Consider the following 15,411-nt stretch of genomic DNA (forward strand, 5'->3'; position numbering starts at 1 on the left):
TTCGCACGGCCCCCAAGGAGGACCTCCAGGCATCCACCGCCGAGCTGGTCTATGGCCAGGTGCTACGCGTCCCGGGCGAATTCGTGCCCGACGCTACCAGTCCCTGGTCCGCAGCTCACCAGCGCTCGGACCTCCAGGAGGCCGCCCGACGGTTTGCCCCCGTGCCGACATCCCACCACGGTGACCCCCGGTCCTACGTCCCCCCAGCACTCCGCACAGCGGAGTATGTTTTTGTGCGTCACGACGCACATCGGTGGCCACTCCAGCCGCCGTACGACGGGCCCTTCCGGGTGCTGCGACGGGACGACAAGTCGTTCGTCATCGACATCGGCGGCAGGTCGGACCGGATTGCAGTGGACCGCCTCAAGCCGGCGCACGTGGACGTCGACCACCCACCACGGGTGGCCCTTCCGCCGCGGCGAGGCCGCCCCCCGTCCACGGGGCCCCCCACTCGACCGCCCACCACCTCACCGGACCCCCTCCCACGACCCGCCAGGGGTCGCTTCGGCCGGGTCATCAGGACCCCCCTCAAGTTGACCCTGCCGGTGCAAGTCGATTCTGGGGGGACGTGTGTAGCGGCTGCCGCTGGGGTTTCACAATCGCCTTGCACCTATCAAGGACGCGGAGCGATCACCATGCCGGGCTCGTCCAGGACGCCCGGGCAGGCTCGCCCTCAACTTGCCAGGCCGCAGCCAGGACGCTGGGCCACGCCCCCTGGCGCCGGGCCTGGGCAAACCCCCTGGGTTAATAGATATATATTGCTGACCGATAAACGGGTTTTCAGAGTGCCTGAGTGTTTGATTTCAATAAAGTTCCTGTCTCCCATCTCTAACTTTGAGACAAGGGAATAAATAATACTAGCTTTATAAAGAAATAAATGTATCGTATGTTTTTTTGTGAGCCTCCTTTGGAGTTTGGGCAAATATCCCATTGTTCCTCCCCTCAATCCAGCCCTGTCCGTACGCACAGTATTGTCTACCCCATTCATCTTCCTAAACCAACCCTCTTACCTGCAGGTTACTGTGTTTCCTTCTCCCATCAATCTCCTACTGTCTGGTTTGTTTTTGACTTTTTTGTTGTCCAATTGTAGTGCCACTGTCAGTATAACGTTCACTCTTCCAAGAGTCTGCATTTTGTAAACAAAAAACAATGCATTTTACATTATTACTATTTATTCTATTGTCACGAAGAGAAATATGGGTCAAATGCAGGTGTGCAGAAACAAAAGCATAATTGTCGGTGTTAAGTAAATATTTAAAAGTAATATTTCACAAGCTAATTTAATGGTGACCTTTTTATATTTCTATGATCAGAAACTGGCGAATTGCACAAGGCAGTCTCCATTGACGGTGAAATGCACATTATTAGTTCAATGAAGCTGTTTCCCGGCATGGGCATCAACGTTTTAGCCTACTCTTCCAAAAAGGTAAATGTGTTTCCCGCTGCAAAAGCTCATGATAACTTCACAAAACGGTGAGTTTAACAAAGCTTCAGTCTCAATGGCAGCAATGATTTATTCTCATGATTAAATAAACCTGCAAAAGCATTAAATGTCATTGGATTCCACCCGCCATAGATTAAACTGATCCCTGTATGCGGCTTGGCCTTTCTGGAGTGCTTTTTACTGTGTGTCGCAATGAGCAAAAAGATCCCTCATTGTTGGACATCATTATCATTATGAATATGAATATAAAATACAACTAGATGCATCTGAAGATGCAAAGCTCGTCTGCATCTGCTTTGTATTTCGACTTCTTCCGTATGAGAAACATGACAAAAACAGCTAAAAAAAATCCAAAATGATTGATTTTAGGTGACCATGACCTCAAAAACAATAGGCTTCAGTGACCCAATATACAACCCCTGCTCACATTTCAAGTCAATTGGATGAAAGTTGACAGTTTTATGCAACTTTGACCTTTTGATCTAAAAACAAAAAAACAGCTTCTAGCATTTGATGGGTGAACCAATTCAGTGACCCAATATGGAAAATTCTTACAATTAAAGGTCAATTGGATGAAAATGAACGATGTTATGTGACATTGACCTTTAACCTTTTGATGAAGTTATTAATTTTTCTTCTCCATATGCACATAGTAAAGCTATGTTGAAAACTTGATGACAAAGCTCAAATGAAATGAATGAATGATGAATGAATGATCGTTTTGAGGCCATTTTTCCCCACTAAAGCAGGGGTTAGCCTTGCGGGCCCCATGACTTCATGGTTCCCTTTTTGAGGCAGTTTTTATGGCCGGATGCCCTTCCTGACGCCAACACTTGGTCACCTCTTACGATGAGCAGGGATACGGTGTACCTATTCTAAACCGGGGTACATACCGGGATCATTCATCCCAGCAAGCTGGTACTCAATTTGCCGACCTCGGAAGGATGACAGGCTGAGTCAACCCCCCTGGTGTTAATTCAGTGATCGACCGGGATTCGAACTCAGGATCCTAGGATCCCAAGCCGGCACCCAAACCACTAAGCCAACACCAGATGACAAAGCTCAAATGGTAAATGAAAATATCAGGCAAATGGGATGTAAATTGGCATTAGGTGACACACTGACCTTTGGAAAAAATTATTAATTTGTCTTCTCCATATTATCATAACAAAGCATTTTTGAAATTTTTTTGACAAAAGCTCAAATGATAAAAAAGTTACGGCCCGGGCACACGAAACACGCACGCAAAACCCAGTCTCCTGCTGTGCGGGGGATGGGCTAAAATACAAAAGGATTGACGATTTTAGGTGACCTTGACCTTTTGACCTCAAAAGCAATAGACTTGTCATCCGATATGCAAACACGGCTCAAATTTCAAGTTAATCAGATGGAAATTGATGATTTTGTGAACTTGACCTTTGACCTTGACAGAAGCGAGGTTGCACTTCATGAATTGGGTTATATTGCTTAACTGATATTGCTATGACTGATTGATGTTTTATGCAACCTTGACTTTTGATCCAAAAAAAACCCAATCGGCTTCTAGCTTTTGATTGGTGAACCAATATGCAAATTCTTAAAATTAAGGTCAATTGCATGAAAATTGATGATTTTGTGTGACATTGACCTTTGACCAAATTATTAATTTGTCTCCTCCATATTCTCCAAATAAAGCTTTGTTGAAAATTTGATGTCAAAGCTCAAATAGTAAAAACGTTATGGCCTGGACAGACAGATACATAGACACACACACACACAAACAAAACCCCATCTCCTGCTGCATGGGGGACGGTCTAGAAATGCTTTGTGTGTCCAATGATGGCCCAAGATCAAATAAGGCCCCAGGCAAGGGGCTACTTCGGCACCCCCTCTCCGATTGTTCAACTTTTGATTACTTTGAGGGGTATCAGGGGCATGCAGTGGTGAGGGTGTAGTGATGAGATGGTAGCGATGGCAGACAGTGGTGAGGGGCTAGCGAGAGCAAGCATTCGTTGAGGTGATAGCGAGGGTAGAGATGTTTAAGATAAGAGTGTAGACAATACAAGTGCAGAAGGGTTTTTCAGCAGAATAGACAGTGATAAGACCAGGAGCCATAGTTTGAGAGCAAGGGAGAGTTAAGACGGTCGTAATTGGCAGGGGTCTTTCGCTCAGAGTAGGCGATGCATGGAATGGCCTCTCTGGAAAGGTAGTGACAGCAGAAACATTAGGCAAGTTTAAATTGAAATTAGATATGTACCTGGAGGTATTGGAGACAGAGGGCTATAGGGATTTTGGCAGGACGTGTAGTTAGCTTGAGTATGCATGGATGATTGTGTACATCTCTGCTGAGTGTGATGTCTGCAAGAGGGTCTCGTCAAGGGATAATGTGTGCTGGTGTGTCCTTTTCTACATGTGCCACTGTGCTAAACGTTTTATTAGGGATGGGGAGATCTGAAGTTGGACCCGAATTTTTTTGGAAGCTACATAGCGATGCCTCTGCCTGCCACACTTTTATCAACCCCACTCCACTCCCATCCCCCTCGTGAAATCGAGTCATTAGCTTGACAAATTTATTTAATCTGGTGTTAATGTAGCACAGGCGTAATGGGCTGAATGGCCTCCTTCTGCATCAAATTTCCTTGTTATATCGTTGTGGCAAGTACTCCTCAAGCCCCGCAGCCGGAAACTCCCAAGCCCAGCGCTCTAGTCTCCTGGGTTGCCTGCCCCTAAATCTGGCTCTGGATGCAGCAATCGAGATAGGTAGAAATGAGTCGAGGGAGTTTTTATTGGCGATTAAACTATTAAACATGTTGATTCGTCAGTCTGCATGAAGGGTTGTAGACCTACAGTCCTGTGCGGTTTCGATGAGCAGGAATTAGGGCCATTTAAGGAAGGTTATATGACATTGTATTGGGTCATGGCAGGAAGGCATTGGTTGTGGTACACCAAATGACAGAAGGAAAGTTTACTCAGATGATTTGAACAATTAGATACAGGATATTGGCTAAGTAACTGAAGCAAAGGGTTGTGGGGTATTGTTTTCTGGAATTCTCCCAATATTAGGAAATGGAATACAATTTATGAGCAGCGTAATATATAATCGACCTATGGATTGAAGAACAATGTAAGGAGCAAGTTTTTGCATTTTTATTTTATGAAGCAGTGTGAAGCCTTTCGGTCACAAACAGATCGGTGTTTCCAGGCTGATGGAGACAGGACCTTATACATTAGAGTGGAGGTGATTCTGAGGGAATATGATAAAGATATTTAAGACAATGAAGAGGGTACAGACAAAATAAATGCAAAACAAGTACAGATACTTTCAAAGTACACCACCCCCATGCCAAATAATTAAATATCCCACAGCGCGGCATTGCCGGGGCGCCTCTGGCGCCCGGCAATACCGCAGTGCAACTCATATCCACTGCAGTGGGAGGGAGAGGTGTACAATAATTGATTGATTAATTGTATAATTAAAATCAATAAAAGATCATCATCAAATATTTTCTTAATCAATTGGCTAATAGCATAACTAAACCACTAGTGCTTCATCCGAAGATGTATCTTTTAGAAATTTAATTAAATGTCATGAATAAAAAATTAAATAATGAATTGATTAATCAATAAATAATGAATCGATTAAATGATTAATCAATAAATCAAAAATATCCTTGATAGCCACATCACTAGTGGCTAAAATAGCCAATATTAGCTTCCTAACTCAAAAGGTGCCTGAGATATTGGCCAAATGAGAAAGAAAATAAATGAATGATTAATAATGAAAATAAACTAGAAGTTCCAGGGAACCTGAACTCAACTGGTCTATATCAATATGGTTAGAATATGCATAATAGAACCACAAACTATAGTTTATATGTGCTAAAAATATATGACAAAAATTGATTTTTCAATATGGCCGCCCTGCCGCGCCCATTTTTGGGCGTGTAATGCCCAAATGCAATCCCAAACTAGTTTATGTCTTAAAGATGCTGCATAACAAGATTCATCAAATTTCATCAATATTTGTGACTTTTAGAGCGTAGACGTTATTGTTTACAGACGACAGACAGACGGACGACGGACACGGTGTCGACAACAACTCAGCTGGACACAGTCCAATTGAGTTAATAAATAATAATCATTAAAAAATCAAATTATTAATCAATTCGGTCATAGAACACATAAACCACCACCATTTCATCAGAATGTGTAACTTTAAAAAAAAATTGTTTGTCATTAATCGAATAATTAAATAATTAATTAATCGATCAATTGATTAATTAATAAATCAAAAATAGCCTTTGCAGCAAAATCACCTGGTGATTGGCATGTCCAAATATCAGCTTCCTAACTCAAAAGGTGCCTGAGTTAATGGTCAGAAGAGAAAGGAAATGTAATTAATTAAATAAGTACTTAATTAATCGCTAATAATTAAATAACTCCTCAATTAATTGATAAATCAAAAAACAAAAAATACCGTTTTTGAGAAAGGACTTGCTCACTATTGTGCCGAAAGTTCAGCTTCCTAGCTCAAAGGATGGCTGAGATATCGCCCGGACAAACAAGAAAGAAAGACAAGTACACATACATTCAAAGTACACCGCCCCCATGCCAAATAATTAAATATCCTACAGCGCGGCATTGCCGGGGCGCATCCGGCACCCGGCAATACCGCAGTGCAGCTCATAGAGGCTGCATTGGGAGGGAGAGGTGTACACTGATTGATTAATTGTATAATTAAAATCAATAAAAGATTATCACAAAATCTTTTCTCAATTGGCTAATAGCATAACTAAAACACTAGTGCTTCATCCGAAGATGCATCTTTTAGAAATTTAATTAAATAAGTCATTAATAAAAAATTAAATTAATTGATTAATCAATAAATAAATTAATCGATTAAATGATTTATCAAAAAATCAAAAATATCCTTGATAAACCACCACCATTTCATCCGAATCTGTAACTTAAAATATTAATTAATTAGGTCATTCATCGAATAATTAAATAATTAATCGATTAAATGATTAATCAATAAATCAAAAATATCCTTGATAGCCACATCACTTGGTCACTGTCATGTCCAAATATTAGTTTCCCAGCTCAAAAGGTGCTTGAGATATTGGCCAAATGAGAAAGAAAATAAATGATTAATAATGAAAATAAATAAATAATAATCATGAAAAAATAAAATTATTAATCAATTCGGTCACAGAACACATAAACCACCACCATTTAATCAGAATCTGTAACAATTTTTTTTATTTTTTTTAAGTAATGAATCGAATAATTAAATAATTAATCGATTAATTGATTAATCAATAAATCAAAAATATCCTTGATAGCCACATCACTTGGTCACTCATGTCCAAATATTAGCTTCTGAGCTCAAAAGGTGCCTGAGATATTGGCCAAATGAGAGAAAATAAATAAATGATTAATAATGAAAATAAATAAATAATAATCATAAAAAAATTAAATTATTAAACAATTCGGTCAGAGAACACATAAACCACCACCATTTCATCAGAATCTGTAACTTAAAAAAAAATAAAAAATGAGTCATTAATCGAATAATTAAATAATTAATCGATTAATTAATTAATTAATAAATCAAAAATATCCTTTGCAGCCAAATCACCTGGTCATTGGCATGTCCAAATCTCAGCTTCCTAACTCAAAAGGTGCCTGAGTTAATGGTCAGAAGAGAAAGGAAATTTTATTAATTAAATTAAATAAGTACTTAATTAATCGCTAATAATTAAATAACTCCTCAATTAATTGATTATTCAAAAAACAAAAAATATCGTTTTTGACAAAGGACGTGCTCACTACTGTGCCGAAATTTCAGCTTCCTAGCTTAAAGGATGGCTGAGATATCGCCCGGACAAACAAACAAACAAACAAGAAAACAAACAAACAGAGTGAAAACTGAGTACTCCCTTTCAGCGTGCGTCACTGCCGAGCCCCCTTCGGTGCCCGGCAATGACGATATGCAGCGCCTGGAGATGGCATAGGAAATGAGTGGTGTACAAGAATCATTCAGCAGAATAGGTAGTGATAAGACCGGGGGGTGGGGGGGGGGGGGCATAGCCTGAAAGTAAAGAAGAGTTAAGATGGTAATAAGTGGCAAGAGTCATTAATCGAATAATTAAATTATGGAGGGAATGGTCTCCATTCCTTTGGTCTTTGTCAAAAGACCTTTGTCAACTCGGAGGTCTTTGTCAACTCGGAGGGTAGGTAATGCATGGAATGGTCTCCCTGAAAAGGTAGTGGCATCAGAAACAGTAGGTAAGTTTAAATTGGAATTAGATCGGCACTTAGAAGCATTGGAGATAGAGGGGTACGGGGTATTGGCAGGACTTGTAATTAGCTTGAGCTTATATTATGAATGGGTGATTGTGTAATGTCTGTGAGAGGGTCTTGTCAATGGATAGTGTGTGGTTGGTGTAGTGCATTCTTCATCCTAAAACCACCTTCTCACCTTACAACCCTCAACCCCCCACCCCCCTCCCCATCTTATTTTAACACCTTGGTGATAGCAAGAGCCTGCCACACTTTTTTCTTTCCCATTACTCCCACCAAATAAATTACTTTGTTAGCTTTGATGGATTTATTTAATCTGGTGTTGGTGTAGCACAGGCATGATGGGCCGAATGGCCTCCTGCATTAAATTCCCTTGTTGTAGCTTGGTGGCAGGTGCACCTAAAGCCTGGCAGCTGGTGAATCCTGAGCCAGGTGCCCCAGGCTCTCAATTGGGGTCGCTTGCCCCTAAATCCGGCTCTGCTTATGTCACCGGCCACTGTGCCTCTGTCTCGCTGGAGTTAAAGTATCGGCTGAAAAACCATGTATTGACGATCATTTTAATGTGAAAATACAAGAATAGAGGCTAAAATAAAGATCAATGCAACCAATACAAACTTAAGTAACCGATATGTTAATTTAATTTTGTTTGCTCGCCAATGAAAATGAAAAGACATGTAACCAATTATTCTGTTTAACAAAACATCAGTTGGTACAGTGGACAGATGGGGGCGTGGGTGTAGGGGTTGAGAGAGAACACCTTCTCCCACTCTCCCCTCTGGGCTGCAGGATGGCCAAGGGGTTTGCACTCATCTCTGAGCCGTTTAACCTGTGCTTGAATCTCAGTCTAGCTATAAACTGTCATTCTGGTATCTCTCAGGCAGAGCGAGGCATCAACAATGTGTGTACCGTACCTCAGATGGACAGTCAACTGGGCGTCTCATCTGCCGGTGTTAGTTGGTGGATGTTAAAGATCCCATAGCATCCTTCATGAAAAGTAGCCGAGGTATTGCCCTCCCATTGGCCAAATTCCTGCCCTAACCTACAAGGTGCACTGCATCACTAGCACAGCCATGCTCCCAGCAATGATGCAACCAGCAGCCACAGGCTGTATACGAAATTAATGAGTGTCCCCTCTTGCACCTCCCAATCAAAGTTTTCTTATTCATGCATATATGTTAACCTGTTCACTTAGTAGAGTTCACCTTTCTCTTGTTTATAACTTCTGCAATTCCGATCAACAATTCCCTTTTCCAGTGTTTTCAAGTTGAAATGAGCACTCTCACGTCTGATATTCAGCAGAAAAACATTGGCTTGAGATAAGAAGGCAAAGCATGTGTTCAACCATCGGACATGTGCTCACAGGGTTTGATGTATGCGAGCTCGGTCCTGGGTGTTGCCCAAGTGCCCGTGGTCTACTGCGCAGCCTACAGAAACTGCTGCCACTGCCTGGCTGCCCGGGATCCGCACTGCGGCTGGAATCTTGAGACCAAATGCTGCGAGACCATGCAGTACAGCAAAAGGTATCCCAAAATTAATCGGTTCTTCACTTTATTGAGAGAGAGCCCTTCAGTGAAGAAGACACGATAAATAAATGCAAGTTCAGAAATACAAGAAGATATTTAACACTTATGTGCAACTTGCGTCCCATTCTTTCCTAGTGATCAACTGCAAGACCTGAAAAGTGGATGCATGCTTAAATGCCAAGAAGTGGATCGTGAGTTCTCTTTCAACATTTTGACAAATAAACAAGCCGTGCAAACATAAATTTGCCAACCTGCTAGTAATATTCCTTTTATAAAAGTCAGTGTTTAGTGCTATCAGTATCGATGACATCGAGCAAATTACAGAATCTTGCACATACCCGAGATACAATGTTGGTTTTTCTGCGCTAACTCAGTAACCTTGCCACAAGTGTGCTAAGTCATTAACCTTGCTCACTAACAGCACCTAACCCGGAGATTCTACGCACGTTTTACAAACGCAAACTTGGCGCACTTGCTGCCACTTGCCTTTTCATCGTTTTTCTATCACTTCTACTGCTGTGGAACTGGATACGGGTATGCGAGGCAAGAATCAGACAAACGGCGGTAGCAGCACGTGAAGAACATTCCAGAGAAGAGGCCATTTCACTGGAATGAACATGTTACTGAACTGCACTGAGGTGAAACTCATCCCATCCACTTGAATGGATCAGCTGCTTTTGGCCTCTTCCCAATGAAAGTTATTTTCCTGGGATTTATTGGCTAACTGGTTGGAGCCTATCGTTGGTTATGTTGAGAGACCTTGAAAACATCATCTAGGTGTGCACTATCAACTCATATGGATAATTATTTTTGCTAATATCCAGGGAAGGTTTACGTGTCAGGATGGAGCAGGTAGGCACACCCTTACAGGTACCGTGCAAATGTAACCGGATGCACCTCGATATACAAGAGAGCTGTGAGACTTTCCTTTTCTAATGTCTCGTCACCCTATGTGTGACATGTTGGGTTTATTGTGGTCAATCGCGACTCATGCTCTTCTGAACTACGCTGCGTACCCTGTCAGTCCTTGTACATCGTTCTGAGTGTCCGTCCGGCACACAAACTGAAGTACACACCCATCACTATCGCTTGGGTTGTTGGTGCTGCTCGACTCTGCACTGTACAGCATTTACTCCCAACAACGCAAAGGATTATTGATAGATTATTTATTTTAAAAGCACTTTTATTTTCTAGAGCTATCACAGTGCTGTCCAATCAGTATATTGGATCCAAAATGAAAGGTTACACACACGGATTTGGGTTCTGGCTATCACATTTTCAGTGCATAGACTTCACCATCAAGGTGATGTTTTAACTCTTCTGGGTTAACCTCCTAAGCATTCAAAAAATATAGAACCTTCCCTGCAGAATATGGAATGATGGATCAATAGATCAACATTATGTATTACTTGGCTATTCTCCAAAATATAGTTGAAGAAAAAAAAAAAAGCGATGACAATAATGGGATTAGAATTCAAGTTAAATTTTTTTTAAATCTGCTGTCATGTTTTAACTTTGTAAATATGTTTTTGAAGGTGATACCACCAACAAGAATTGCTATGATGTAGCTGAGAGGCTGTAGGTTTTCCCCAGAGTAAAATACCATATTTATTTTCAAAGGATTGCTGGAGTCTTTGTCAAGGTGATGCTTGTTAATTTGTTTTGTGTATCTCAGCTATGATGGTTGTACTAGTATGACAGAGTAGTGCAGATGTAGCAGACTTACCTGGGATGTGCTGGGTTGAATTATTGACCTGATTTTTATAAACTGGCAGAATGCTTCACCCACATTCAGGGTGTTGCATTATAAAGTGCGCCATCCCTCGGATGTTCATGAAGGGTGTCCCGTCTGCTAGCGTTAGTTTGTGGACGTCAAACATCCCACAATATCTTCAGTGAAGGGTAGGCAACCGATTGCGGGCACCCTGAATAAATTCCAAACTCTTGCTAAAATTACTTTGTCAACCCTCAGGCCTAGCCAGTCTGTTTGTGAAAGGAATTGGCCCTAAAATGTTCCCTAGCCAAACACCAAAGGTGGGAGCTAAAATTTATAAAGCTCCTCGGTTGGGTTTAGGATTGCTGCACCCGGGTAATAATACATACACTATGGTGGCCCATTTCATCAGTAGTTTCCTTATCTATTAGTCTTCCTTTTCAATAAACTATTGAAACAAATACCAAATACACAACCTGCAGTTTTTTTTATAGGTCCAGTTGTATTGCTGCAATATTTTGATTATAATGTTTATACCGTTGTGTCTAGTGCTCAATTAATACCTGACACTGGACGAATTGACCGAACTGGCTTTTACTCCCATGGACTGCGATCAATTAACGGTGGCTTCGGGCACGCAAGAACCAGAAGCAGCAAAACAAGATCCTTCTTCGTTATGATTTTAACGGGGTTTATTCCCCTACCCACAAATAACGGGAAGAGTAAAGAACGATGGCAGGATTGGAAGTGGTGGTGAGAGGGGGGAGGGGGTTTGTATGTATAAAAATTGCTGTAAACCGCACGGAGGGGTTTTTAGCTACTGTAACATGAGTAAATCAATTTAAACTGGAATATGTACTGCGCATCTATGGCTCCAAATTTGAAAAAAAACATCTTGGCTCATTTTCTTCACCCCAGAGTGTAGTCATCTGACATAATAGAACAGGGGTGCATACAGCCAACAGAAGAATTTTGATTTTGAAATTTTACCATACCAATCTGGGCCACCCTAATATGTATTGTTTATAACTTGTATCTTGGGGCCTCATATTTATCCCAGTGATGCGATTGCCAACCCAGGCTGCGATTTATCCAAGCCATGGCTTTCAACTGTAATGTGCGATATTACCTCCAAATCCTTCCACTTTTTCAAATATCATGCTGTATTTCATTTTTGGCCCTATCGCTCAGATGAAGAATCACCTAAAACATTTTAAAATTCTGGATCCAGATCTTCACTAAAATTTAATCAATTTGTTCTTGTTGCACCCCAAACCTGTCCACCAAGTTTCGTCCAAATCTGTCCACAACATTGAGATATCTTGGACACAGACAGAGGGGTGAAAACAGAACATCTGTCTGCCTTCGATGGCGGAGGCAATAACATGGTCGAGTCAAATCATAGGCTAAGCGAGTGCGAGAATCTATATAATAATAGCGTAAGGACTCGACTTTGTTATCCCTTTTACGCCGCACCCAGTGACCCGATGCCCACGGCACTAATGGATTTACGATCTACGAACCACGCTCTTTGTTTATCATGTACAGCCATACTCGAAAAATCTGAATTAGCCGACGTTGGGGCCCAAAAGCATCCGATTAACTGCCGATACGACACCATCTTATTGGCGTCTGCTGGGTGAAGGCGAAGCAAGCCGTCCGCTGATTGGACAGTCGAAGGCGACAGCAAGCCGTCCACCGAGTGGACAATCCTGAGCATGCATTTGTGCCGGTGTCGTCGATCACGGTGTACGCTAACATCAGGTGGGTTTACCATAATTTCTTCCAACCGCGCTCTTTGTTTATCACGTACAGCCATACTCGAAAAATCTGAATTAGTTGACTTTGGGGCCCAAAAGCATCCGATTAACTGCCGATACGACGCCATCGTATTGGCGTCTGCTGGGTGAAGGCGAAGCAAGCCGTCCGCTGATTGGACAGGCGAAGGCGAAAGCAAGCCGTCCACTGAGTGGACAATCCAGAGCATGCATTTGTGCCGGTGTCGTCGATCGCGGTGTACGCTAACCTCATCAGGTGGGTTTACCATAATTTCTTCCAACTTATCCCCACTACAGACGCCGGGATAATGGACGCACAATCAAGATTCGTAATGTGCAGGTAGATAACAGATGGGTTGTTCCATATAACCCATGGCTTTCCAAGAAATACAATGCACATATCAATATTGAAGCATGCATTTCAGTCAAAAGCATCAAGTATTTGTTCAAATACATATACAAGGGGCATGATTGTGCTAATGTTGAAGTTAGACAGACTAACGAACTCACTCATGACGAAATATCGACCTACCTCGATGCGAGGTATGTTAGTGCTCCAGAGGCCTTCCGACGACTTTCCGAGTTCCATATGCATCAGCAGTCACACTCCGTTATTCGATTGCCTGTTCATCTTCCCTGTCAACAACCAGTATATTTTGAGCAAGGGCATGAGCAAGAGGCAGCACAAAGAGCCAGCGATACTCGTACCATGCTAACTGCGTGGTTTCTACTCAATTTGCATGATGAAAGTGCGCGGCAGTGGATTTACACTGAAATTCCCAACCATTATGGCTTCACATCTGACAAAACGTGGCAGGCTCGGAAGCGTGGCGGAGAAAAAGTCATAGCTCGCATGTACACTGTCGGTCCCAAAGACATGGAGCGATACTGTTTTCGTCTACTGCTTTTACATGTACCTGGGGCTACCTGTTTCGATGACATTAAAACTGTTGGTGGCGTCATGGCATCTTCATTCAAGGATGCCCGTCTTATGCGTCACCTTTTGTCAGACGATGATGAATGGGACAGTGCACTAACACAGGCTTCTTCATTCCGAATGCCTTGTGAATTGAGGTCCCTCTTTGCCACAATATGCATCCATTGTCAGCCACAAGATCCAGTGACACTTTGGCTAAAGCACAGAGAATCGCTCATTGAGGACTTTCGTCGTTCCAGTGATTTACAAGTGGCTGAATTGCGTGGTCTGCAACACGTTCAAGCAATATTACTCGATGCTGGTCTTACTTGTGCTGCTTTAGGTTTTCCGAATCTCCCAGACGAAGCTGAATTAGACTCCGAATCTGGTTCATTTCCACATGCTGAAATGGCAAAAGCTCAGATACCCCTTCTGAACACTGAACAGAAGGTGCTATTCGATGCTGTGTGTGCTGCAGTGGTGGAGGTTCAGAGTAAATCACCGCCACAACCTCGCTGTTATTTTCTCGATGGTCCTGGCGGTAGTGGCAAAACAATGCTTTACAATACGTTGATTTCATTTCTCCGTGGTCAGAATCTCGGAGTTGCTTCAAGTGCATGGACAGGCATTGCCGCCACACTGCTCAACGGTGGTCGGACTGTTCACAATCTGTTCAAGCTTCCAGTCCCTATCATTGATACGTCTACCTGCAATATAGCACCAATAGTTTTGCCACTACCGCCAGGACCATCGAGAAAATAACAGCGAGGTCGTGGCGGTGATTTACTCTGAACCTCCACCACTGCAGCACACACAGCATCGAATAGCACCTTCTGTTCAGTGTTCAGAAGGGGTATCTGAGCTTTTGCCATATTCCTACTGCTCTGCACCTTGACATTGACCCTTACCAATGCGCCAGTATGGGGCTAATTCCAGTCGATTTACTAATCCGTTCATTTTTTAAAAGTCGATGGTACTACTGCTGTTCCTTTCCATTGACACATACCACTGCGCCAGTGTGGCCAGAGTGGTGCTATGCCGATTCCTATTACGAATCCATTCATTTTTCAAAAGTATATCGTAGCGTTGTCATTTAAGTAGATTGCAATAAATACGTTGGTCATATACACACTCTTCATTCTCATCTTTCTTCCTAACTCTTACTCGGACAAGCAAATCCCCTATGCCATCCATAATGGTACACTCTATCCATACACCACATCCTCCCTTCCGTGGATGTTCCATGGGTTTCGGCTAGTCTATAATAAAGGCGAAACTAACTTTGAATACAAGTGGCACTTAATTATGTAGATATGCATACACATAAACCACCACCCTCCCCATAGATTCAAAAAGTGTGTGTGTTTGTGACAATCGGTGTGCACGGGAACATTTTGAGCAGTTCAAAAAAAAAAGAAGTGGTTCCAGGGAACCTGAACTCAACTGGTCTATATCAATATGGTTAGAATATGCATAATAGAACCACAAACTATATAGTTTATATGTGCGTTTATATGTTTATATGTGTGTTTTCAAATATCTTTAAGTGGCAAAAGGCACAAGTTTCATCAAATTTGATCAGTATTTGTGACTTTTAGAGCTTGGATGTCGTCCAAACTGATGTTTATGGGTCAAGTCATGTCATAGGTCATGACGGTCATTTTTCGGACATCGTCAAAACACGTAATATATGTGTTGAGGTTTGTTACATACTATCTACACACCAAGTTTCAGCCTTCTAGCTGCATTAG

General features: G+C 42.1%; 1 protein-coding gene across 10 annotated transcripts in view; it reads left to right on the forward strand.

Moving 5' to 3' along the window:
* The window catches only part of LOC137431223 (semaphorin-4D), a 61,173-nt gene extending 49,746 nt beyond the window's left edge, over window positions 1–11,427 (forward strand). For all 10 annotated transcript variants that reach the window (XM_068122310.2, XM_068122307.2, XM_068122306.2 and 7 more), the window contains 4 exons: window positions 1,314–1,426; window positions 9,092–9,249; window positions 9,388–9,443; window positions 9,674–11,427. In XM_068122310.2, coding sequence (XP_067978411.2) covers window positions 1,314–1,426; window positions 9,092–9,249; window positions 9,388–9,443; window positions 9,674–9,867 — 521 coding nt within the window. In that variant the 3' untranslated portion in view covers window positions 9,868–11,427. The remainder of the gene's footprint in view (window positions 1–1,313; window positions 1,427–9,091; window positions 9,250–9,387; window positions 9,444–9,673) is intronic.
* Window positions 11,428–15,411: the final 3,984 nt, after the last annotated feature.

The sequence above is a fragment of the Myxine glutinosa genome, chromosome 7, assembly GCF_964187855.1.
Source record: "Myxine glutinosa chromosome 7, kmMyxGlut1.1, whole genome shotgun sequence".
NCBI lineage: Eukaryota > Metazoa > Chordata > Myxini > Myxiniformes > Myxinidae > Myxine > Myxine glutinosa.